Here is a 27589-nt window from a genome sequence, read left to right on the forward strand (position 1 = left end):
TGATGTTAGACGATGTTCAGAGTTGCAGTTGGATGCAGTTCAACGGAATGATGTATTTAATCATAACTGACATATCAGTTTGGATGATATTTGTTATGCATTTGATGTTAGCCAGAAAATCTAACACCAGCAGGTGTTATTCTGAAGCAGATGATTCATTTTGATAATTCACAGAAGTAAATTAAGGCCACGAAGCATCGATACAAGTCCTCGCCAGTAGCATAGTCAATGTAATCAGTCTTTCCACAACGGGTGGAAAAGAGCTGAGGTCGAATTCCATCGATGAAGTGAGGAATTTTTGTTGGCCTTTTTCATAATGTGGGCTGCGTTAGTCGGTCTCATATGAGGGTTGCATTGTTCATTTTTCTCCAGGAAACTCAGGCCTTTCGTCCAGAAAACAGCAAATCGATCACAGATATACACGCTGTTACATTGGACAGCCCTCGTGGATAGCACAATTGGTAGGATCGCCGTCCTCCCACACTGGTGGAAAAGACTTGAGTTCGAATCCCGTCGATGAAAGGAGGAATTTTTATGGGCCTTTTTCACAACATGACTGACTTAGTCGGTCTCAGGAAATAGTAGCATGGTTTTTTCTCCTGGAAATTTGGGTTTTTCGTCCAGGAAAGAGAAAATCGACCTCAGAACCTCAGCAATTTACAAACAATACACACGGAGCAATATGGTCTTTAGTCGCTGATGCTCCTAAAATCTTACAACAACAACAACAACATTGGAAAATAGCATATTCCATTGAAATCACTAAAAAATGATCCTATATATATATATATTGACACACCCTTGTATTACTCCTGAAACAACCGCACTCCTAACTGTTTAACTAAAAATATTTTCAAAAACCATCCTGGCTCATTTCTCATTTTGGCTGTTCCATTCTTGTACTGTTACCATAGAAACGATTAGTTCAGTAAATCATCTACTGTGTACGGGCCCTTTCTTGTAAAATGGAGTGGTGAATGAAACCGAAAAACTGCGAGAGGCTTTCTTATCTCTGGAGTTCATCACAAAATCGGACCTGCCTAAGTCTTTCTTATCACAGCTACATCATCTTCTGGCAGAGGATTATACGGAACTCGTGACACCGTAAGAAATACGATCGCAACTCCTACTTGAAGAAAAAAGGAAAGTTTCGGCCCTTTTTGGACTCTCCAGGTGGCTTAGGGGGAGTGTATCGGATGAGGAAAAGCCCTCGAGTATCACTAGAGAGGGTATTTTTGCGAGTCTCTGGGAAACCATAGAATAAACGGACAGCGGAGTCAATAGCTTGTAAAGGATCTTTAGAAGCTAATCTTTCCTTGTCACTGTGAGCCACCACCTGTGGGCGGCGGTGTACTCATTGTCAAGAGACGCTGTCTCTCATGTGAGACTCGCGTTACTCTTGCGCCTATTAAGACGGCCTATTGAATGACAGTGAAAGGAAATTCATTAAGAAGACATCTAAAGAATTATTGAAAATACCGATGTAATTTTGTAATCTTCTCCTTATTCATACATGTCCCCACAGGTTTATTACGTTCTGTATTTTCCTGACCTGTTTATTTTCGTTCTATTCTGCTTGGAGAAATTAGGCTTTTGCAATGATAGTATGTTTATACATTTCTTTTGCTATATATAATACACCGAGTTGGCTTTTGCATTAACTATACCTGTCTAATACCTCTTGGCATCGGCTCCACAAGGTATTGGAGGGTGCCCTGTGGTAATGATACCCATGATTGCACAATGTGTAAAGTAATGCCGGCATCACAGAACAGGAGCACTTAACTATGTTGGCTGTTGTCAATACACTGGCACCTGCACGTCTTGCTCACAGTTAATCCACGTTCAAAGTCCGAAAGATCTCAACGCTGATCCATTCTTCCTTCAGAAACTCAAAAACTGACCGCCACGCGTGCGAACTACAATCTTATAGCTTACAACATTGCGCTTTGTTGTCTAGAATGGACCACACACTGTTTCTTAGAGTGGACTGGTGGAAACGTATTTTCAAAGATACTCTTTAACTGTTGTCAGTCAATTAATTTAAGATCACCATTTCTCTCCATCTGTTGTACTCAGCAATCTAACAGTTCAAAACCCCAGTTTCTGGGGAAAAAAACCATGATATCTACGCCTGAGACTGATTAGCAATCTAACAGAAGGATCTTCTGTCCAAGAATGCAGGTTTCTTCACACTGATGCTCGAAGTTCTCAAGCCTCTGTGAGTGGAATGTTTCTCACCGCAGTCTCAACAAGACATCTAGGCCTATACTCTTGAGTGTGCCAACAAAAGGCCTAAATTTTATTTGCGTACACCTAAAGAAGGCATTTCTCCAACACCTGCTGCTGCTGTCTTTGCAATAAAGAAAAGAGCAGAGAGGAGCACTCAGCCTGTTCTTGAACTGACAAGCAGCCCTTACAAGGAATCTCTTCAAATGAAACAGCGAAAGCCTAAAGGAAAAACGTTAAATACCGACAGGGTCCTAGAAATCTGGGGCCTACTGAAGAACAGAAAGATAATGAAAGCTGGTATTGCTTTATTTGTGAAAAGCAGGAGATGCACGATATTATCCAATGCATCTCATGTCATGTCATCGATGGGTACACGAAGAATGCGCTCTAGTTAAAAAAAGAGCAAAAAATGTACTATTTCTTTGTGTGTAAACCCATTAAACAACAAAGTATGTTCTATTTTCTAAGAGTTGGCTACTGTATATCTGTATTATACACTGAGTGATCACTGAATTATGACCACCTACCTAATACTTCGTAGGTCCTCCTTTTGCCTTCAGTACAGCAACTATCCAACGTGGCATTCATTCAACAAGATGTCGGAAGTGTTCGGGTGGTATGGGCAACCAAACTGTGTGTAATGCGGTCAGCAATGCAGGTATGGAGGTGATTGGTGTATCCAGACGCCTGATATGCCTTTCCATAGTGTCCAACAAGTGCTCTATGGGATTGATATCGGGGGAAGTTCGGAGGCCAATCGATATGCTGGAAGTCAGAACTGTGTTCCTCAAACCATTCCTGCACAAGTGCCCAATGGCTCGGCGCATTGTCATCTTGGAAGACACTATCGCCATTCGGGAAAAAGTGTAACATAGCGGGGTGTACACAGTCAGCAAGCAGTTGACGATAGCGGAGACCAGTGATACGTTGCTCCACATGCACCAGAGGTCCAAGTTCCTGCCAGTGAAACATGCCGCACACCACGCCTCCACCGGCCTGCACTTTTCACACCATGCATGATGGATGAAGAGCCTCATGTTTTTGACGCCAAACCCGTACACGACCATCCAGGGTGTCAAGTAAATAACGTGACTCATCCGACCAGCACACCTTCTTCCAGTGTTCTAACTTCCAACTTGCATGCTCTTTGCACACCAGACGAGTCTTTATGCCGATGAACCTTGGTTAGGGGAAGATCCGTAGGGGTCGTCTGCTGGTATAACCAATGCGTGCGAGCGTGCGACGAATGGTCATGCCTAAATTTTTCCGGGTGGCCCATGTTGTATTGGGTAATCAACTCTTCAACAATGCTGCGCCTGTTCGCCCGTACGAGTCGTTGGACCCAGCACTCACCTTTAACATCAACTTTTCGCTGACCTTTGCAGTTTTGCCGTCGGTTCGTTGTTTGGCCATTTTGACGCCAGTCCTGGTACACTTTAACTACGGCGGCTCTCGAACACCCCACAAGTTCAGCCGTTTGAGAAATCGAGGCACCAGCTCGTAGAGCACCCACAATCTGTCCTTTATCAAAGTCCGATAAATCCTTCCTTTTACCCATCTCTCTCTGAATTTTACCTACCTACTGAACCACCGACACCTTATCTATGCTACGCAGGTCGACTAACTGCGCACTCTCGTACCTCACGTGGTCAACGGGTCGCATTCAGTTCTCATAGGGGTGGTCATAATTCAGTGATCACTCAGTATATATCCCATTGTGTGTAAAAAGCAATATTTCATGATTCTAGAACAATTTAACCTCTGATCCAATCTAAGGCACCTTACTTGTCCAATCAAAGAGCCATATTCCTGCATTAGATCACTTCTACAATTTCAAAATATATTTATTTAAAGTTGTTCTACTGTCATTACGCATATGATTGATTACTATTTGGTAAAAGTGTTTATGCTGATTCACATGATAAATTTTCAAAGGCTTTTACAGACGTGATTCGAAATAATCAACTTGCAAAGTTATGGATCCCAATTCAGACAACCTTCCCCTACGTGTGTTTTCTGGTGGATTTGCTGTTTGCTAAACGAAAAGTCCGGGCTACGAGGAGTAAAAAACCATGCTATCCTCATCTGAGACCGACTAACTCAGCAACGCTATGAAAAACACCCATAAAAATTCCATGCGCCAACGAGGAGATTCGAACTCTGGTCTTTTCCACTCACTGTGGAAAGGTCAGTGATTTTACCAACTGTGCTATTCTTGAGGGTTCTCAACATGACGTTATTATGTTATTTTATGATAATAAATAATATTAACTTGTCGTTTGACGTCCTTACCAAAAGGTACCAGTGCAGCAGTGAAAGAGTTTTTGCATCTGGATTTCTGATCCAACGAAGAAGAGCACAACTGATATGTTGCCTTTCTTATTAAAAAGTGATCACTTAAAAAAAAAATAATTAAATTAAAAACTGGATGCCCTGGTTTCACCAGTTTCATTTAACTACATCCTAAGCTCTCAAAAAATGTATCTAAAACAGATGAAGATTCGTGTTTCTTTAGAATGGCTATAAAGGAAAGCGTCTATTGGAAGTTCTTAAAACCCTTAGAAGAGTTTTGAAAGAATCTCTTAGAGCTGCTGGAACGAGTACAGAGAAGGGCAACAAGATTGGTGAGTGGAACAAAGGGTTGCTCTTACCAAGAAAGGCTTAAGTTCTGCAAGTTGCAGCATCTGGAGACTAGGCACCTGCGAGGTGATCTGATTGAGAAGTATAAGGCCTTGATTGGTTTGAGAAAGCTCAATGCTGATTCTTCCTCTTGCTCAGATTGAAAACCTGAGGGGGCATAGATTCAAATTGAGGAAAGACAGTTGTAGAATAGATGTGCTGGTGGTTGATTGCTGGAACAAATTTCCACCTGTCGTTGTGGAAGTTGATGGCTTAAATAAATTCGAGGAAGAAGTGGACAAACCTTTGGAGCAAACGGATGGGTGAAATGGGAAGTTTTTTGGCTGATGCTGTTTAACCTCGCTTCTTGCATCATATTCTTCCACTACTGCTAATGCTAGCTCCACTTCAAGGACAGAAGTGACATTTTCTTTATAGGAGCGCATAAATCCTTCTTGTGTGTGTGTGTGTGTGTGCCTTGAAGCACGAGGAAGAAAGGCACTCCTTTATACCACTCGAATAATAACAAACAAAACAGGAACCATGTGATTTCGAGCGCATACAAATCACTCAGAGATGCTAACATTTACTACTTTGGAAACTATGTTATGTTAATAAGAGCAAGTGGAGCTAACAAATCGTTTCTTTAAACCTCCAATGGCCCCTTTTTTTAGCGACCAGCATCGAGCGGATAACAGACCAAAAGAAAAAAAAAAAATCGTTTGCCTTGGAATCAGATAGCGGTGATGAATGGCTGCATATTGCCATCGCATTCCTCTACGAAAATCTTTTAAAAAAAACTGTCCTCCTTCTTAATATCGACTTTCTTCATTTTACAATAAAAATAAAGGAAATATGCGAGAAAGAAAGCTCGTGCGAGACAACCATCCCACACTCTCACCGAGTGCGCATGCGCACTAAAATTCAATTATCTCCGAACGATTTATGATGCTTCTCGGGCCGTACTCCCCCGTAGTCATTTATTCCAGGTATTATCCCACAAACCTCCCACCGTTCCAGACTAAACCTTTTCATTAAATTCTAATTCAAGCTGCCTTTAACGCTGTATTATTACGAAGGCGCTTTGTACTCTGTCACCACACTGCGATACCATAACCTGCGCCTGACAAAGCCAAAACGCGAGCATAGGTTAATAGCACGTGAGACGCGTGCTCATGCCTAGCGCGTGAAATTAATAAAAGTAGCCCGAAGCCCCCGTAAACCTTGCGTGCCATTCATTAAATTGCTTCGCTTTCAGTTCGACAACGACCAACTGTTCACGCTGTTGGCTACTGCCAGCAAAGTAAGATACCGTCTGGGATGGGCTGGGATGGGATGGGATAGCGCGCCAGCCACAGAGTCTGCTTAACAAAAGTGGGAGTCCAAAGGAGGAGAGAAGGAATAAGAGGGGGGAGCGTGTGGGTGATGCTTTAAGGGATGGTGATTCCACTGTTTTTTTTTTGTGTGTTTTTTATGGGGAGACAAAAAACCCGGATGGTTTGCATTCCCTTGTCATTTGTCTGGTGCTGCGAGCCCATCTTGGTCAGTCGGTTGGAAACCTCATTTAACATATGAGTAAGGAATGCAGGAGTCACGTGTCGTTTTTCGCCCTTCCCCATGACGTCATTGGCTGTCGTGGTTGATTTATTTACTTCTGTTATTCGACCGGAGGTTCGTAAAGACTTTAACTGCTGCGGCAGCGGGGTTTAATAATTGTTTCTCGTGCTTTTTCAATGTTTTTGAGATGACCTTTGATGTCATTGCATCCTTTAAATATTTTTAAAAGATTTTCAAGGCCGAATTTGACACAAGAATTGTATGCGGATGAAACCTTGTAGATTCATGGTCAGCAGGACCACATTTCGGATCCATCTAGTTCAGCATTTGTCGTAATGACGTCACACATTGTTTTAATCCCACTAAAACGATGTTTATTGGTTGCATTACAATTGACGATTTCAAAATCGTCAAACCTTTTTTGTTAATAGGACTGCACCTTGTTAAGGGATCCTGCCATTGCTGGAAACACATTTGGAATTCATGTTTTATTATCTCTTCCAGAATATCTTTCGATTTTTGTTCGATCTCTTTGGATCTCTAACAGATTTCATAATCTAGAACCCCCCATTGTGCAAACTAAGTAATAAAATATATTGAAATGCCTCTGTGGGTAAATCATCTGCCTGATTTCTGCAATAATTTCATTTTAATCTGGCTACAGATGGACGCATATTTTATTGCTTCAATGCAGTTCAGCTCATTCTTGAATTCTCCCCATTTCTTGCCTTCCAGTCTTCACTGTCCTCTTTGACCATACTGGTCTTCCCCAAAGTTAAGTTCGTTCTCCTATTCCTTTCCTCATGTATATTAATGACCTTATTGACTGGAAATCCTATCCACAGTTTTGCTGATGGTAGTACCATGCAGTCCACCTTCCAGTTTGAGCAACCTTGCCCTGCACAAACAGTGTAATTTCTCGAACATCCACGACCAATTCCTTAATGCTGATCTTCATGTAATTTTCCAATGGAGTAAAGATAACTTAGTTCATTTCAATCCCTGTAAAACTCAGTCCTGTCTTCTTATATCTCGCAAAAAGGATTCTTCTGCTCCAATGTATAACTTCTATGATACCGATTTATAGACAAGATCACATATCTCTATGTGGTTCTCACATCTGGGGTGGTGCCCTCAAAACCTTTCTCAAGCTCCTAGACGCGATAGAAAACAGAATAGCGTGGTTTATTAATGATCCCTCGCATACAAATTGTATACATCCGCCTAAAAGTATGGAATCAAGTTTCATTTTTTTCTTAATTTTCAGAGATTTTATTAAAATAGGACCAACTTGTTTACCAATTTGATTAAAATATTTTCTATTGTGTGTAAAAATCAAAAAATTAAATCATACATAAGAAAATTCTAGAATATTCGAAATTATTCCAGAAAGGTGTAGAAGACTCCTAAATGTGGTAGACTATTGTAGAAGATTCTTGAATGTGGTAGAACGTTGTAGGAGATTCCCGAATGTTGTTGGTTGATGATTCTAGAATATTCTAGAAAGCGAGAGAATTGTTTCAATATTATAGAAGATTGTAGATCACTCTAGAGTGTTCTGCAATAATATAAATTGAGCAGCAAGAGCTGAAACATAAAATCGAACACCCGTCCTTCAGAAAGATTGTTTGATGTAAGTTTTGTGTGTTTCGCAATAAACATGGCAAGAAATAAGGAACTCAGTGTTGAAAAAATAAGTGCTATTATAAGATTGTATAAAGTTATTCCATGAGAAGTATTGGCAAAAAAAAACTAGGAGTTTAATTTAATGGAGTACAAACTACCATTCGACGATTCAAGGAAACTGGCAGTTTAAAGGACAAACCAAAATTCTACGGAACCACAAGATAAGACCATAACACTGCTTTCTAAAAGTAATCGACGATAACTGGACCTGAAATACAATCTGATTTCAACAAGAAAAGAGAAACTCATGTGTCTACATCCACTGTAAAACTGCATCTTTAACAAGCAGGACTCCATGGCTTGTAGCTTTCCGAAAACCTTTGTTAAAACGGAAAATCGAAAGAAACAGTTGGATTGGGCTAATAGCCACCAACATCAGACAACTGATGAGTGGAAAAAAACATACTATGTCTACAGTCAAGTACGGTGGCAGTTCCATCATGATCTGCAGTGGTTGATAGAAATGAAGGCTGGAAAACATTCTTGAACATAATGCAATATCCTCTGGACTTCGACTTTGTGGAAGAAAATTTATATTACAACAAGACAATGACCCGAAGTATAGTTGTAAGCTGTGTAGGGATTTTCTAGAAGCTAAACAACATGAGGGGACTCTTCCAAATTGTGCTGGGCCACCCCAACTTAAACACAATAGAGCTTTTAATGGATTATCTAGACTCAAGTCCGTTCAGTCTTCCCATCTTCACAAAATTCATGGGAAATGTTGGAGAGCGCTTGAAATACTATTAGTGAAGACACTATTATAAAATTACGTTTGTTGTCAAGTTCCCCGATCTCATGTTGTGAAAGCACTTTACCACGAACTGCTTGATATGATAATACGCACTCTAAAAACCACTACTCCAATGAGAAGTATATTACCATTTATTTAAAGTGCATGCCATTACCGGTTGCAGCACCTGATATCCCGTGTATTGTGGATATATCAACAGGTCCTCCATGATATTACCGTGGTTTTGCCACTTGTCACTAGTTTGGAGAGATTTCAAAAATTTCTTTACTTCATGCAACATGTCCCCCACTCTATTTTCACTTTACCGCTGAATGCATCATGAATAGTTAAACGAATAGAATAAACTTATTTGAAAAACGATCTAAACCTCGTTCATTTCAAAAACATGAGTGGTTCCAGTTCCAATTTCAATCAGTGGTTGACAGAAATGTTCCACTTACACTCTGACTGGTCCCACTTACTTTTTCTGGCAAAGTCCCAACACCACTGTTGGAATTCTCTTGGAAAAAGTAAGTGGGGCTTGGCAGGCGTTGTCAGAAGTTACCTCAATCACTGCTCATCTCAGTTGTCCTAATTATTTGCTGTACGATTCCTTTCGCTTCAAAGATGGTACTTGTGCAAATGCCCGCTTTGATATTGACTGTCAGAGACTTAGTAATTTGGAATCTCCTCTGGCTTAAAATCTCTCTACTCCATTCTATGAAATTCACCTGCTACCTCTATCGTTCTGGAAACTCCACTAATCACTTGGAACTCTGACTTTCTTTCTAGCTCTCGCAGTGGCATAATCACCGTTCTCCCCATACCGGGTGGAAAAGACTTGAGTTCGAATACTGTCAATGGTATGAGGAATTTTTTGGTCCTTTTTCGCGACATGGCTTTCCTTGATGATTTTAACGTTTACAACTCGAGTTGGTTTCCCTTTTGTACAGTAATTTCACCGACTGGTAGAGATTCTGAGTCTTTTGCAATTACTAATGACTTCTCACAGATTTGTTTATTTACCCGCTGGTATATCAGCCAATCCTAACCACAATCCCCCACACACTTTATCTTTTTCTCACAAACAACCCTTCAAAGTAATGTTGAGGTGAGTGGTCCTCTAGGCAACTCAGATCACAACTTATAGTCTCTTCGCCAGTGGAAGCTTTCTCTAGTGGCCATTCTCACCTTCGTGTTGTTTGTTATTAAATTATTCTTGTCGGAATGAAATTCTTTATTCCCAATTTTACCTTAAAATCTCCTCCTTTATCTAAACTCGAAAACTTTTCCAATAAATGTTCTAAGGCTGTTCAAGACAAGACTGTTGCATATCTCAACTGGCTCGCCCCCAAATCTCTAGGTTCATTCTCTGCTTCATTAAAGCTCGCAACAATTGTAAAGCGGTTATTAATCAGTCCAAACTAGATTTTTAACAGGCTATGAGTAGAAACTTACTTCTTGTCCAAACAGTAGCCAAGCATTTTGGTCTCTCGCCAACGCTATTAGCCACAACGTTTGCCCATCTGTACTCCCACCTCTGTCAATACCTCATGGTTCTATTGCCACCAGAGCTAAAGATAAAGCCGACTTACTAGCATCCTACTTTTCTTCTAACTGTTGTATTGATGTAAATGAAGTCCTACCATTCCCAATACACACCATTTAATGCCTCCTCTGATCTTCCGATAAAACGTTGTTAGAAGAATTCTAAACAACCTTGATGCCAAAAAAGCGCTCCAGGTTCTGATGGCTTCTCTCCATTTGGTTTCAAAATCTGTGCTCCTCAGCTCGCTTCTGTTCTGTGTTGCCTTTTTGCAATTTCTCATCCCACAGGTATTTTTCTTTATGCTTCAATATTCGTTCATATCAAGCCAGACACTTAAAAAGGTAACAATCACTCCCGTCCAATTATTGTCCTATTGCATTTACTTATACTCTTTTCAAATAATGAAGAAGTCCATCAAACGCCAACTCTTAACCTATCATGAATCCTTCCTGGTATCAAAGATGACCAATATGGATTCCGTTTTAGGCTTATCTTTGGACGAATTCGAAGTAAAAGTTTGGTGAAACTCAGGATAAGGCTTTTATGGTGTTTGGCATTAAGGCCTTCTAAATAAGCTTCCATCTTATGGATTACTGACTGACTTTTGCAATTGGGTTTTCTGTCTAAAACTAGCTACGTGATGGTAGTTGGTAGGGCCGCCACAAGTGGGTAGTCGAGGTAGGCATCGCCTGCAGGCAGCAGTTCAGGAGGGCGCAATTTTCTTTTTTTTTTTTTTTTTTTTTTTGAGATTGTTTTCTGATTGGTATCAATATTCAGAATTTCGGACAGCAAATTTTATTTCGCCTACTAGTGGCACATAGGGTCGCAGAGCTACTGGTAGTTGGTCTCTGTCACGTCACTAATGCAATGTGTTCCCCAAGGCTCAGTTCCTTCTCTCATTCTTTTCCTCTTCTATATTAATGACATTCCACCAACTGGAAATCCTATCCATAGTTTTGCTGATAACAGCACACCTACATTCCATCTTGCAATTTGAGAAACCTTGCCCTCCATAAACAGATTCAACTTCTTAAATGACCACTACCCAATTCCTTAAATGCTAATCTTCAGGTTATTCTCCAATGGTACAAGGATAACTTAGTTAATTTCAATCCTTCTGTAACTCAGTCCTTTCTTATTTCTCATAAAAAAGAATCTACTGCTCCTTTGTTCATCTTTACACTCAGATTTCTAGACAAGGTCACATATCACAAAGGAAGCTGTGACGTGGGTGATGACTTCAGTATAAAAACTGCAAAGGCTGTTCGACTAAAGTAACATGAAGCTAGAATGGAGAAAACGGGTGATCTGTCAGAATTTAAAAAAGGTCTTATTGTGGGTGCACGTTTAGCAGAGCTACGATTCAAGAAACGAAGGACTGCAAAGTGAGAGGTTCTTCCACATCTCAAAAGCGTAGATGTAGCAGAAAATCAAAACTTCATGAGCGAAGCCGTCATATTCTAAGGAGGAGTGTACGGAAAAATAAGACTTCCAGTGTGCAGCAAATAACATCTGAATTCAATCAAGCCTAGAACTGCCCTGTTTCAACCCGCACCATACACAGGGAATTGAAGAACTTGATATTGGCAGTCGCCTACCTATTAGGAAGCCACTTGTTTCATAGAAAGAAAAATCGGCTTGTAGTAGTGCCGAGAACGTCCTGATTGGACGGTGGAACAATGGAAGAAAGTCATGTGGTCAGACGAATCACGATACAATGTTTTGCACTGATGGTAGGACCAGGAAGCGACGAATCCTGCTTGACTTCTCAAGACAACCAATGCATCTGGAGGTGGCATCATGGTATGGGCAATGTTTTCTTGGTACGGACTTGGTCCAATGATACCGGTGTAAGGTCTAATGTCATCCAGGGAGTACTTGAATTCTGTATCAGATCCACTATCCGAAAGTAATGGCCACTTTATGGATGACAATACCTGACAATGCCAAGTATTAAATTCAAGAAGCCAGAATCATAGGAGTCTTCATATTCTGCAAAAGGAAATGAGAAGTAAAATCACAAAATGAAAGGTCGAAAATTATCCAACTGTATGGTAATCTCGAGGTGATAGAGCTTTAGTTAATTAAAAGTTAATTTTTACACATTCCATTACTTATTTCAATCACGAATTAATACCATTTTTAGAAATTATGTACAGTAGAGGTACGTGAGGTTGCCGAAAACTGTTTTTTGTCCAATAAAGTGCAATAATCCCATGTTATGAAGCATGAAACAACGAATTGCCTTGGTCTTGAATTTAAAATAAACTGCTTCCCAAGGAAAAAACTTATCATAAGTATTGAGAAACGATGCAGTGCAAATTTAAACATTGAATCGATACAAGTTTCAGTATTATAACTTTCTCTGCAACAAAATGAAATACTGATGGCCTAATCTGAAGATAGAAAGAAGTGGTCTCACTAGAATGTCTGCTCAGAACACCGATATTATCTCCAATGATCATCTGTGGGATGAATTGGAGAGGGTTATGCAAAATCTACCATTGAAGCAGATTTTAAAAACTGCGTTTAAAGGTTTCCTGCATCATTAGTGGCAACAAAACAAAACCACTGTATTACCAGTTTCCATTGAAACCTAGAAATAATTTGCCATCCAGTTTATCCGTTGAGTTGATGGCCAAAGGTAGGAATACAGAATAATAAAATGGTGTTTAAGTCACTTATATGAATATCTCTTGGATAAGATGGCGTATGCTTCTGTTTACTTGTATCGTATGACATCACCAGACAACCCTTCCAGACGATTTATTAAATTGATTCATTTTATAGGAAACTTTGTTTTCTTTTAGCTACAAGTCCAACCTCTGTTCACATGCAATCATGAGCCAAAAACATTATGACCACCCCTGTCTCCATGAGTCGATGCATCCCACAACACCTAGGGATGATATCACCGACCGGCGCAACATATATAGCGATGGAATTGGTAGTGCTTGTAATTTCTTCAGTACGAAGCCCATGAAATTTGGGTTGCAAGGAAGGTGAAAGCTATTATCCCAGCAACCGCAAGCATTGTCGACTCTTCGACTACCACAATAGTGAAGGGTTGGAAGGAATGGTCTGAAGAGGGACATAACTACCCAACGTATTGGGACCGGGAAATCACCACTGGTTGACAGTCGAGGTGGACAGCGGTTGGCACGTGCTGTCCCGGACAACAGACAGCTCACGATCCCAGTTAAGAGCAAACTACAACTAGGGCGCACAGAGAAACGGTTTCGAATACACCATTCAACAGACGCTCTTGTGGATAGACCTATACAATTCCTGCGACATCAATTCCATTTGTGGGATGCGGTGGAGCGCAGCATTCGCCAATTCAACCAATCTCTCGCTGCGTTTCCGAACTCAGGAACGTCCTTCTATCCAGCTGGTCCAGAATACCTAAGGAGAGGATACCTTCCGCATTGTCGTGGAGTGGATGCCACACCGAGTGCTAGCAGTTATCACTGCAAAAGGTTGCCCAACACACTATTAGATATGTGGTCATAATGTTTTGACTCATGAGTTTACACTTCATAATCAGATGACATTTATCTGTGGTCTGCTCACGGAAGGGAAGTAACAACTGTAAATAAACAATGGGGATGATTATCACATGGGAGCCCAATCACACTGTACAATAAATGGCACCAGGAGCGATAATTAGGATGCTGTCAATGTGAATGAAAGATTAATCAAGAAATTTCGATTTTTCTTTAGTGTTCACGTGTTTACACGCACTGTCTTCTTTACGTGAATAGAACACGCATCTAGCAGGAAGATGTACAATCCTGGAGATCAGTAGTGAACGGTGGAATCCCAGGGCATTGCCTTTAACCTGGAAGAACTATTTCAGCAGCTGGAGAAGAGCCCAATATTAACAGCGTCAAATGCTGATTGTACATAAAGACACAAAGCAGCAATTTCAGAATTATCATTAAAAGCTTGAAGAATTTTTGAGGATGCTGTGATTGGAGGTTGTCGAGTGTGGCTCTTTGCTTGAGAACATAGTGATTTTGGGAAGGTGTCTCAGGAAGTAGGTGGTTGGAAAAAACTGGTAATAGTACTTTTTCAGGAAGCTTAAGTAGACTAGACGCTTTGGATATGAGCTTGTAGTGAATGACTGATTTTGGTCTACCGAACTTTGGGACCGGCATTACCTCATAAATATTCCATTGTGCAGAAAATAACTTTATTTTCTCACAGTATTATAGATTGTTAATAAGACATCAGCAATACATGGACATAAGGGTTTTAGATGATGTGTGGCACTTAATCATGTTTTGATAAGCATTATCGCTCTGGGATGTGTTGGTCATGAAGTCATAATAAAGAAATGGTGCCCACCATGTCTTGGACTTCGAAATAATGGTAATCCTTTTTGAGGCTGCATATCTCGCAATGGTGGCAAGAGATATCTTAGGCAAGCCAACAGCCAAATCGGCAGGACAAGTTGTTAATACATCCCATGAAATTGCAAAGGTAGCAGCTTCAAAAAGGATTTCCATTACCTCAAAGTCCAAGACATGACGGACATGGTATTCAAATAGTAATGAATAACAGTGATTTTATTGTAATTGCGAAGTGGTTGGCTGAAGTTCGTCAAGGGCATTAGGAGAAATAATGTTACTGGTACGTGGTCCTAATCAAAATATGTTTCTGGAGGGCAACGAGTTAGTGCGATTTGAGGCAACGATGAGGTTGAGCTGATTGTAGCTCCGGGTTTGGAAATTCTATGACACTTTCTGTTCCAATTGACTCAAGATCGTGCGTTAGCATTTTTCTGAGACTGCCAAATTGCTGAGAGGTTAAAGTCACCAAAAATCAAGTGCATAACATTTTAATGCGTTTAGTTTACCGATCAGTTGGTGGCATCCAGAATAAAAGTATGGTGTGGTGGTGGAAGGATATAAATCGAGCCAATATCAACATTCATGTTGTCAAACTTGAGAGATATGTAAAGCTTCGAAACATTGGTTTTGTCTGGACTCCTGAATAATTACAACAAAGCGGTTTAACTTGTACAGTATGCAGCCGCCGCTTCCACTTATGTCAAATCGAGATGCAAATGCTGGAGCATATTGTGCAGCTTTAGCCACACCAATGATTTCTTCAGTCTGGTGCGCCAACCAGGTTTCTTTAATACACACAATATCATACTGCTGTGATTGGAGGATCTACTCAATCAAGGATATGAAACTCCTTCGAAGGCTCCGCGCATTTTGATAAAAGATGACCAACAGATTTTGATGAGTTATGCAAATTCATATTTGCTGTCTATTTCTAATATGGTTGTTATTTCGAGTGAGACGCCAAGTGAGCTGACAACCTATATATTTCTGCTATCTCCATCATCTTTTGATACTGTCTCACCTGAAGATGTATATATATATGGGGAGAGAGAGAGAGAGAGAGAGAGAGATTGCAGGTTGGACATCTCTTTGGAATGTATGAGATATGCAGGGACTTATGGTCATAGGAAACAAAACAGCTGGGATTCCATTTTCCGTCATTAGTGTTAGATTCCTGGAGGATAGAAGGTGGACTTCTAGGATTGACACAGAATAGACGAATCAGCACACCAACAGAACAAATGATGGGATCACAAAGAATATCAAAGCTGCTCTGCGCACAGACTGTGCGATATGATCACTGGACAGGCAGCTGGTGAGCCTCCACTTTGATCTGTAGTTCTTGGTAAACGGAATCGGTAATCTGTTGTGAAGTAGTGCTAAGAAGTACTCCGAGGTGAACAGGCTTTTCTTGACTGATGTGCTATTTGGTTGACTTGCGGATAGCCTGAAAGTTTTAGAGATTCTAAAAACTATGCTACGACTAGACTTGTTCGTGATCCGACGTGAGGATTAACAGAAGAACGACAGCGGGAAGCGGTTGGCTCTACACACAGCTGAAGTATGTGCGATGTAACAAGTTGGTAGCCACTTTTCATATACTGCAGATCTCCTCAGAGCGTGTTATCAACAATGATGGTGATTTTTTGTTTGCTGGACAAAAAATCAGAGTTATTGGGAGAAAAACCATGCTATCCTTGCGACTAGAAGGACGGGAGCACAGTTGGCGATCCTATCAACTGTGCTACCTACGAGGGTGTTGGTGCTTGAGCCGCGGAGAGAGAGAACTACAAGAGGATTGAGCAGAGGGGACACATGGTGGAGTGCACTTGTGCAGGCCTGTTTAGTGCGGCGAACTACTCGTAGATCAGATGTGTATCTCTCTCTGGCTGCGGAGCACTTGAATTTCTTCCTAAATGAGTTGGATTGTTACCTACTTGACATTGTTAATTAACAAATGAAGATCAGTTGCTGGTGAGCCACAGAGACTTCAATGGGATTGATTAAACAGACAGGTCCTCTGAAATTGTCAGTGCATACAGGAATCACAATCTTCTGACACCTGGCACTCGGTTTTGGTTGACTTTTCATATACTGCTGTCCTCAAAAGAGGTGATCAAGCACTCAGTACGACTGGTGACATGTGTACTGTCATTATTACCTTCGTACAGGTTGATATCTGTAGGAGGGGGCACTATACAATGAGTTTTAACGAATTAACGTACATTGCAATTCAATTATTAATGTACGTTGCTTTCACTTAATTTGTAGGCAAATGGTACCTAAGACATGAGTCCGTTCTCATTGTAAAATGATAGATCGAAACTAAAACAGGTTTGTAAGAAAAAGCAGACGTATGAGGATATTATTACCAGCAAGTAACCCAGTCGTGTCTACTACGTGGAAAAAATTGTTGGGTTTCCTTAGGTCAAAGATAACAATAATTATATCTTTCAAATTCTAGTTTATAATAATCCATTTCGAATCCATAATTTTAACACATGATTCACACAAAAAAGATGATCTTTTTGCTGTGTAAGCCCCGGGCTCAGTCCCATTTCGACATCTGTGCCTGAATAGAGGTTTGTCCGTGCTTGTACTCTTTAACACCTCTGTTGGACTCTTTCGTCAACGGATGTTTCCAGGATTGCTATTGGATAAATGTTAATTGGTTATTGAGCTCATCGCGATCCTTGTGTTGTCCATTCTCCCACTGAATTAAACACAAAGCATCCCCACGTATTTATCCACCTGGGGTGCTCCATTTTATGAAAATGTACCTTAAAAAGTGCCCGCGCGCTAGTACAGTTGGTAGAATCCCCGACCTCCCCACACAGGGTGAAAAGACCTGAGTTCGAGTCCATCGACGAAGTGGGGAATTTTATGGGCATTTTTCACAACGTGGCTGGGTTAGTCGGTCTCAGACGAGGGAAGCAGGGTTTTTTCCTCCTAGAAGCTCGGGTTTTTCATCCAGCAAACAGGAAATTGACCACAGAACACGCAATTTACAGACAATATATACGGAGCGATATTGTTTTAGTTGCTGATGCTCCTCAAACCCTACAACAACAACAACCTCCTGAAAAAGTGGCTTAAAATGCAATTTACATAAAATGGAATCTATAGTTGAAAATTTGGGCTACTACGTTCACTGCTAACCAGATAAATATTATTAGTTGTTACTTTCAACAGATGAAACGGAAAGTGTTCAAGCTGCAGTAACAGGCATCCGTTTATTGTCCAAGATTTAGAGGAATCTTATTTCAAGTGCTAAAAAAACAGGTAAAAGAGAGAGATCTTCATTGGATACTGCAATCAGAACATTAAAGGTAGACTCGCATTTCTTTAAACAAGCAACCAGACAGAACACACTAGCATGCTAATCCGTTGCCATGGTAGCACGTGTGATCCCGAATATTTCCACCACCGTCCTTCTCCTGGAAGCATTGTTAAGCCAATTTGTGGCGTGTGACTGGAGTCACAAACTCTTTCCACTTCCCCTGTCAACAGAGGTGGACAAACTAATTTTTGCAGGCATTTAACAAGCTTAGCTTCTTGTTTGAGCCACCTTACGGAGAACAAACCCCTGATTGCGGAGAAACACGGGGTAGGCACACACAACGCGGGCACGGGGATCCACATGTGCTGGGTTCAGATTGCAAGGCGAGGTTCAGACTCAAGAAAACTGCATTTTTAATTAAAAACGCATTTAAAAATTGTTACCGAATATGGTGTTAAAATTCAATTCGAATAAGAAAAGATTTTTAAGTCATTAAAAGAAAATGTTAACGGCCTTTTCGTCTTTTCACTGAGTGACATCGTTTAAGGGACCAATTATATTTCTTTAATTACGTTATTAATTTAATTTTCATTCGCATATTATTTTTCTTAAGTAATAAATCTTCTAAATTGATTAGACTTTCAACCCTTCTCTTTGACAGATTTAGAGATACGTCACTGGAAGAAGGATTTTGAGATAAGTTCATTGAATGTTAGCCAGAAATTCATTGGAAAAGAAATGGTTTCCAAACAACAGTAAGCATCCTTCATCAACACAATGTAGATCACACTAGAAGGAAATCAGCAATTGAAATTTGAGATCTCAACTTCACATGTTTGGTCAATCAGAGACGCAAGTTTGAGGATGATGCAGAAGTTGAAATTGCGATTCATATCTGACAATATTGCTTGGAAGCGACACACCAATTCCATTTATTGAGTGATTCACTCTGGTTTGACAAGCTATAATACCAACACATCTTTTTAAATAGCAGTTTTGTAGTTAAAGCTAAAGAAACTACACTCACTGGCTAAAAAAATTAGAAACCTTTATTCAATATTTAGTAGGGCCAAAGTTTTCCAGAGTTACAACCCGTAAACGTTATGGCATGGATTCCACTAGGTCACTGAGGGAGTCTAGCTCCAGATTTCATCATTCTTCCATTAGGATGTTTGCCAATAGCTGTCTAGTGGTCGGTAGAGAATTCAGAAGCCTTTCCAACATATCTCGGATATTATCTTCTTCATGAGGATGGACAAAAGAAGCCCCAGGAAAGCTTACAATGTTTATCTGATAGCAAGAAACTAGTGGTCATACCATGTGGCAATTTGTACATTTACATGTACGTCTAATTATCTGTTGATGCCAGTTGCAAACGGTTTCTAATCTTTTGATCAGTGAGGGTATAAAAAATATCAGTATAAACGTATTGCCTTTAAAAGGAAAGGAATACGTTTAAAGCACAACTATTAATATACAGAATAACATCCCATATCCATGAAAAAATGTCAAATTATTATCTTAAAATTTCTGGACAAAAGAATACCAGGGATGAAAATTCACGAAATATAGAACAAAATCCAACTTACACTAGGCACGTTCTCATTTGTACATACTCCTTCGGACAGTAGCCGGTCCCTTATCTCCCAGGCAAATATGGAGGGACATTCTCTCTTGAAATGGGCAATCTTCGACACAACGTCAGGAGTAGCTACACGGGGTTTGCTTCCTCCAATAGCCCGCGGTCGGATCGACCCCGTTTCGTAGTATCGGCCTAGAATTTTGGAGACACAGCCGTTGGATACCTGCAGGATACGAGAGATGTCGCAGGGTCGGGCACCGCTATGGGCTAACTCGACGATCTTTTGTCTAGTAGAGTCCGGGAGAGGACGACCGTTCACGTAGATACCACCAAGCTGATTAATACCGCTGTGACCTGTCGAGATAAAAAAGGTCAAAGTTCAAATCGCAAAATGGCTAATTCCGATCTTATCATACAACTCTCTGATACATCATTTGGAATCATTCAGAAAGCATTTGTAACAATTTTAAATCAGAATCGAGACGATCATCAAGCATTGAATTTTATGTACTCATGCAAACAAAAAATATTTCAGACTGCGTATTACTTAAACTGTTGCACAGGGCATGCAGTTTAATAGGTTCTGTTAATTTATGTGTCACGTCTCGTGAACGTAGAGGAGAAGCGGGAGGAGGGGAATAAGAAGGAGGAGAAAGAGGTAGGGGATTTAGTGTAAATAAAGTATGGAAATATTTGAAAATTCCTCACTTTATACAGTAATCACTAAGAAAGACAGAAGAACATCATTCCAAACAAAATAATTTCTACCCTCTTGGTAGCACAATAATCAAAACTGGTGTTTCAGGAACCTTATGAAAAAATAGGTGGATTCTAATCCTTTTGAGCTGGGAAAGGGGATTTATGAGCATGTTCCACACGGTGGCCCAGTTATTCGGTGTCATGTGAGTTTTATCTAGCTGAATATTCCGAGTAACCATAGATTGTAAGCTATTTACAGACACAATACACGTACTCCTCATGGCCTTAGTTTCCCCGGCACTACTTTCCTCGCATTTAGAAACAGACACACAGAGTTTCTTTTAAAGTTACTGTCACCGATCTCATATTAGTTCTAAATATTAGTCCTAAAATTTGGAATCAGGTCTAATTTTTCTTAATTATCAAAGTTTTTATTAAAATAGGAAAACTTGTTTATAATTTTTATTAAACTACTTTCTATTATGTATGAAAAATCAAGTTTCTGAAATAATATTAAAGAAATATTTAAGACAATTATAGAATATTAGAATAACATAAAAAGATGTACTAGATTCCTTAATGTGGTAGAACGTAAGAAACTGAATGCTGAAAAAAGGAGTGCTAACTCTGTACAAAGTTATTCCATGAGAATTATTCGCAAACCAGTAGGTGTTCATTTAAAGGAGCACAAACTACCATTCATCGATTGAATAAGACTGGCAGTTTAAAGGACAAAACACGATTCAGGCCGACCGTGCAAAGGAAGCACAAGATCAGACCATAACACTGATTTACTACCCTTGAAATCCGACCTGAGTTCAATAGGAACTCTTGCATCTACATCCACTGGAAAACTTCGTCTTAAACAAGCAGGACTTTATGGTCGTGTAGCAATCCGAAAATTCCTTATTAAAAACCAGAAAATCGAAAGAAATGGTTGGCCGAAGAGGACACTGTGGACATATGAATCCAAATGTTAAATTTTTGGATCCAAGTGTAGAATTTATGTGAGACGACCAAAAAAGAAAAAAAATGGTGCCACATTGATTAGTGCCCACAGTCAACATGATGATGGCTCCATCATGATCTGGGATTGCTTCTGTCTTTCTGGAGTGGGTGACATGGGCAGAATTGAAGGAATTTTAAGAAAAGAAGGCTGCAAAAACATCCTTGGACATAATGCAATATCCTGAGGACTTCAACGCTGGTGAAGAAATGTTATGTTACAACATGACAATGGCCTGAAGAACTGCTCTAAGCTGTGCAGGGACTTTCTAGCAACTAAACAACAGGAGGGGATATTTCGAATTATGATGTGACCATCTCAATCGCCTGACTTAAACCCAATAGAGCTTTTATGAGGTCATCTAGAGTCTATATTATAGACTGTGAAGTCCTGTAGTGCCAATCTTCCCAAAATTCACAGTAAACCTTGCAGATGGTTTGGAAATAATGTTTATCAAGACTCTATTATAAAATTAATCGGTCAGAATGCTACGTCTGTGTAAGGCAGGGATAAAATCTTCTGGAGGATATTATGATGTAAAGTTGTTAATCATTTCAATATTTTTTGCTGAAAATTTTTCAATGCTTAATAAAAAGCCTTAAAATATTTGAAAATGTGTTTTTTTTTAATAAAAACCTTACATTATTGAAGCTAATTTCAAAAAAAATTAAAGAAAATTTTTGTCATACGATGTGATTCCAAACTTTTAGGTGGGAGTGTACATCGAAAATACACCAGGGAAATCACCGGTAAAATAGCGCTGATGATCACGTTGGGGATCTTTTGTTTTAACCCATTCCCTGAACTTCAGAAAGAATTATCGTGTAAATCAGGATGGAATATTTAAGAAACTAAATCAAATGGACAAAAACAATGCACTTCACTTATCTGAATACAAACATCGAATATTTCCTTGCAGTGGAGAATAGATGGATCTTTTTGACTCATCAAGGCATCGAGTGTCTTGGGAGTTTTCTTAATTGATGAAGAAGCTTCAAATTGCTTGTCGGCCTTTAAAAACGTCCCTTATACTCATTACCACCTCATCTGACAGCTAACCAGAGGAACATCTTTCGGACTTATTCATTCGATCTTTAAACTTCCACCATCCTCTAAAGCGTTTAAGCCTAACCTAGCCTGCACACATAAACGCATACACTGGCGGCTGTTGTCCGCGATCCACTGGGGTTATCGACTAGTGGCAGCCACAGAAATTTGTTGCTCCCTGATGTATAATTCATGGTATCTCATCCTACTACTTCATCCCAACGCCGCTGTCATTTTTCTTTCCAAGAAGGGGGTGGAGAGGGGCGGCAGACTTTGCGAAAGATCGCGAGACTGCTCCCATGCTTAACTATCTATGAGGGTAGGAGAGGTTGTTGGGGGTAGACGAAGAAAAGTGATTAGACACGGACAAAACCAATCATCCAACGCATCTATTGGCAACACTCTCTCTCCTTAATAAAGACCTGCAGGCGTCAGGTTTCCGAGTCAATTAAACTAAGAAGTGCGCAGAATCTGCCCAATGACAATCTGTGTTTAAGTACTTTATGGTTTTAATTTCGCTGAAGAGGAATCCGTAGGAAAACTCAAGACAAACAATTAAGTTTTCCAAAGAAGGCACCAACGGCAATAGGGAATTTTGAACTAATATCGGTACAACAAATTTCCACATTGTGTGTCCAATTCCACACAGGTGTACAGTTTTCTTAAACTCTTTTCATCCATCCAAATACCTCCACGTACGTCAAGTGTGAATTACAATAGAAATAACAGTCCAAGTTTGTTTTTTGTATTTGGTGGGTTGAATCATACGACCATCTTTAATCGTATATTCCACTGGGTTGTTGAACTTCCTGATTTTCGAAAAAAGTTGGTCCTCTCTGTCTGCTGGAAATTCGGATTTTTCATCCAGAAGAACAGACAAAACCGACCACTTAATATATGCAATTTATATTGACATCTCAAAGCCTTGGTTTCATTGACACTCGTGATTTTCCACATGATGTATAAAAACACCTCGCACAGCCATTTTACCAGCCTAAAGGCTCAAGTAAGAAATATAGTTTTAACTATCCAAGAAATGAACGCTTTCAGGAAGAAACTCCCTGAAATTCCCCTAAATATCAATGTGAAGTCTTCTTTCGACAAGATCGTGTTCAAATACACTAAGGTGCAAAAGTTAATGAAGTCACTCCTTTTTACAAATATGTTATCGTCACCTGTTGAGTTTAACAAATTTCTACTTTGCGTAGACATCCGACTAAAAGCAAAATGGACGTGCATATCATGAAAGAATAATCATCGACTCATAAAAATCATATAGATTTCATAACGAATAAAGGGTTAAATTATGATTAACAGGGGTATAACCATCCCTTACTGCTATTGAATTCTCACTGCAAACAAGGTTATTCAAGAGATCAGTAGGCAATAAATCCGTTCCACTTCGGGAGTAAATTTTAGCTCGTGTAGGTTCTTGGAGGAGGATGGCACGTGCAAGTCTGCTTCTTGAAGCAGACTAGGGGCATGTTCTATAAGGTACAGATGGATTACCAATCAATTGCTGATGTTCTGCCATCGTGGATACCTCGATGGCAGAAAATCAGCAATTGATAAGATGGATTCCATCCTCCAATGGAAGAACCAATCTTCCTTTTCCATCATCTGTGGTACATCCATTCTGCAAAACTGTCTGGATAGCATCTTTGATTTGTAAGGTGAGTATAAAACACCGAAACCAATGTGTCTTTATTTATTTTGTCTTGAAACAAAATGGTGGCCAAATTAGAGTAGGTATTATTGTCATCTGTGTCAGCTATAATCTATAAGGTTGTAAATGGCCGATTATAGGGTTTTCGGAGATTTACAGCAACTATCACGTATGGTCAGGTGTCATGGAGGTTCAAACAATGCCATAACTATGAAAATTAAACCAATTTTTCTTTTTATAGACTGTTGTCTCGCTAAATTATTAATACAGAGAGAGAGAGATTGGTTTATTCTACAAACAGATTGTTGAGGAACTCCCTCCATGGTTGTGCATGTACGCTGCTCGTGATCACCAACAGCGGCACCATTGATCACAGCGGCCTTTTCGGATACTATTTACGCTTTCCGTACTGTATCAACATTGGCACGTTCTGCAGCTCCAGGCAGTCATGCGTGGGATGCGATTTCATTCATTCATTCTTTCCAGCAGCGAGCGTGTTTGTCGTGTTACAAATGTGTGCGCTGACCAATGGGGAAGAAGCAGATCGGTAGGGAAAGGGTGGTTAGCCTCGGGGAATACTCTAATACACCACACACTGTTTTCTCACGGACAGAACCTCACACAATGCTTCATACATTGTAGAGAAACTCTCTCTCTCTCTCTCTCATTGGAACAGTTTTTATGATCACGTCTGGGCATGCGCAGATCTTCCTAAAAAAAGTATATGTGATCGAATCTTGCCTTACTACGCAGTGTACAAAAAAGTCGAATACTCTACATTCATCATGAACACGATTAGATAAAATAGTACAGTAGTAGACAAAAAAAAAAAAAAAAAACTTGCACATCTTAATAAACCTCAAAACTTAGAAAGTATTCAAATAAACCGTAAATTAATTATTATTTTTTTATTTTCCATTCGTTAAAGTAGGGTTCTCTTTAATTTTTTAGGACATATATGATCTGTTAGCCTTTAAGGGTTGGGTTGAATATTTGAAGAAGGTAGCCAAGGTTATGAGGCAATATATTGAGTCTGTAAACTGCGTGCGTTCTATGTTCGGTGTGCTTATTCAACGGGATGAAAACCCAAGTTTCTTGAAGTAAAATCGAGCCTCTATCTTGCGTCTCTCTCGAGACCCAACAAAACTTTGTTGGGCATGACGAATTTTTTTTCGCCCACACTGTATAAACAGAACAAAAAAGCATATTCCGGCCAAGAAGTTGCAAGACCGACTAACTGATGACCCAATGGAGTGTTAAGGTGGTGGTGGGGGGGGGCGTAAAACGAAAACGACTCGAAACAAACTTTAAATTTCAAATCCCAATTGGAGTAGCTGTTGAACGTGAGGACATTGCCCACACTGGAATGTCATTCATCAGAGCAGCAGTTCGCATTTGACGTCTGCACACTTCAAGCACCCCCACGTTACGTCTGGGAGTGAAAGATTTTTTTTGTAGCGGTGTCGAAAGAGAGAAAAAAAGGCTCGAAGCCAAGCAGTCCCTTAATATCACTAATCCGCCAAACTGACACCAACCAGCACAGGAAACGCGACAAAACTTGATGCGCTCGTGCTATACTTTAGCCTCAGCCCGGCTGCGGACAAGAAACGTTAGCGGGCGCGATTAGCATTGTAAATACGTTAGCCCGTTGCTCGTGACACGACGATAACACGGATCAGGGCGTAGATTCATTTTCCTGTGTCTCTCGGCGACTGACCGAGCTCATGAAAAATGTAACTGGGTGTCGGCAGGGATGTCTGCTTGTGTCGGAACGCAATAAACCGACGCCCGATTGCGTGTCGGGAATACATAAGAGACACTGGGACATTAACATAATTCTATACCGGCAGACGACCCTGTTTTTTTTCTTCTGCTTTCTAGCGAGGGTGGTGTAAGTTAGCATTTCAATACAGATAATATCAGGAAGCTTCCCCCCTCCTCCAAACCATCCCCAAGACGGCTTTCAGCGAAAGGAAATCCTCGATAAAATCGACAAATGAATATTTGGTGAATTACCAAAGAAACCTTACCCAACACCTCAGTTTCGTTTGTATCTCAAAAGACCCATTTAAGGTCATAGAAGAGAATAGTTAATTTCCCGAAACGATTTCTTGAAGAAATCCTTAAGACTCGTCAAAGAATCTTCTGAGAGTCTTCCTTCCTTCCTTCTTGGATCGCAGGCGATTTTCCAGCGACAAATTGGGTTTTATTTTTGCGAATAAAACCCTTACGTCCATTTGAGACTGACTAACTCAGTACTTGATGAAAAATCCTAAAAAGGTCGAAGTGGATGCTCTTGATATCGACCTAAAGCCTTTAAGTCTTTCAGCCATCAGCTACTTATCCCCAGGCTTGACAGGTTTCATTTCAGAATATCCGTTTCACTGGATTCTTGAAACCCTTCTTTTTCTTCTTCCTATAAACACTCTTCCCTCAGTCTGTTCCTCTCTCAAATGAACCCTTGCCCTGATGACGCAAAAGTCCTACTCTATTAGCGTCTGAGTAATTCATCTTCTATCAAACTTCTCCGTCCAACTTCCACAATTCGTGTTTGAAGCTAAGCCAAGCGTTTTTAAGTGCAATATATCCCTTCAACCCTGGAAATTCTGGTTTTTCATCCCTCTAGAGAAGAAACCTCCACAATTAAAGGAGAAAATATACTAACCCCCCCCCCCTCACAACCTTATTTAACTCCATGCAAATTGCAAACGACCCACCAAAACCAATCTGTCCTTGCAATATCCCTGAGTGCTTATCTACATGACCCGCGATAAACCTAGATTATCCTTCTTGTAGGATCCAATTCAAACTCAGAACTGAAGTCCAATGTCCACAGTACAAATGAACAAAAAAACTATTTCTACTCAGTACATGGCTAGTTCCTAAGTCGAACTTATTGAGGAATGCCAGTGTAAGATAATTTCCAGTCATCATCGGGATTTGAATCTTCTACCATTCCATTTCCGGAAATTACCACAAGGCCACTGACTCTAAACTTACAACAAAAACGTAACTAACTATAAACCGCATTTCATCGCATTACAGATTCTTCCTTGGTGGATATAGGTTCCCGAGGGACCACATCGATCCCTCAAGAGAGTTCAAAAGGTCTCAACTCACAAATCTTACATCCATCGAATTTCTGTCCAATCATAACAATCGTTTAAGTAGTCCATCTATTGAAAAGAAAATAAAGAATCGCTCGTCGCACAAACAGCAGTTCACAAAAGGGGCGAAACACCTTCAGAAATCCACAAAAGACCCTCCACCCCCAACCCCCCTCCTTTTGTAATAAATTGAACATCGAACTTCCGTAAGAAACCGTGGCCATTTTAGCGGCAGCGAAAACGCATCTTTAGAACTCAATGATTTACTTGGTGTGTGTGTTTGGAAGATAAATGAATGTTGTGACTACATCTGATGTCGAGGTTACTATTACAACAACATTAACAGGTTATTTGCTTCCCGCTTTGTAAAGACGCCGGGAGCTGCCATTACAAGCGGGCAATCAAACGGGCAGACGACAACCAATAATGCCGGCATGATACAACAAACAACGCTAGCAAGAGTGTGTGCGC

The 27589-nt window shown here is 40.2% G+C and overlaps 1 protein-coding gene across 1 annotated transcript in view; it reads right to left on the reverse strand.

Annotated features, from left to right (window-relative positions):
- Positions 1 to 27589, reverse strand: part of LOC150077524 (paired box protein Pax-6-like) — a 107169-nt gene that overhangs the window by 38034 nt on the left and 41546 nt on the right. Inside the window, exon 3 of the mRNA XM_090386910.1 lies at positions 19601 to 19947. Coding sequence (XP_090243036.1) covers positions 19601 to 19947 — 347 coding nt within the window. The remainder of the gene's footprint in view (positions 1 to 19600; positions 19948 to 27589) is intronic.

The sequence above is a fragment of the Mastigoproctus giganteus genome, chromosome 12, assembly GCF_048544385.1.
Source record: "Mastigoproctus giganteus isolate SK-2022 chromosome 12, ASM4854438v1, whole genome shotgun sequence".
Taxonomy (NCBI): Eukaryota; Metazoa; Arthropoda; class Arachnida; order Uropygi; family Thelyphonidae; genus Mastigoproctus; species Mastigoproctus giganteus.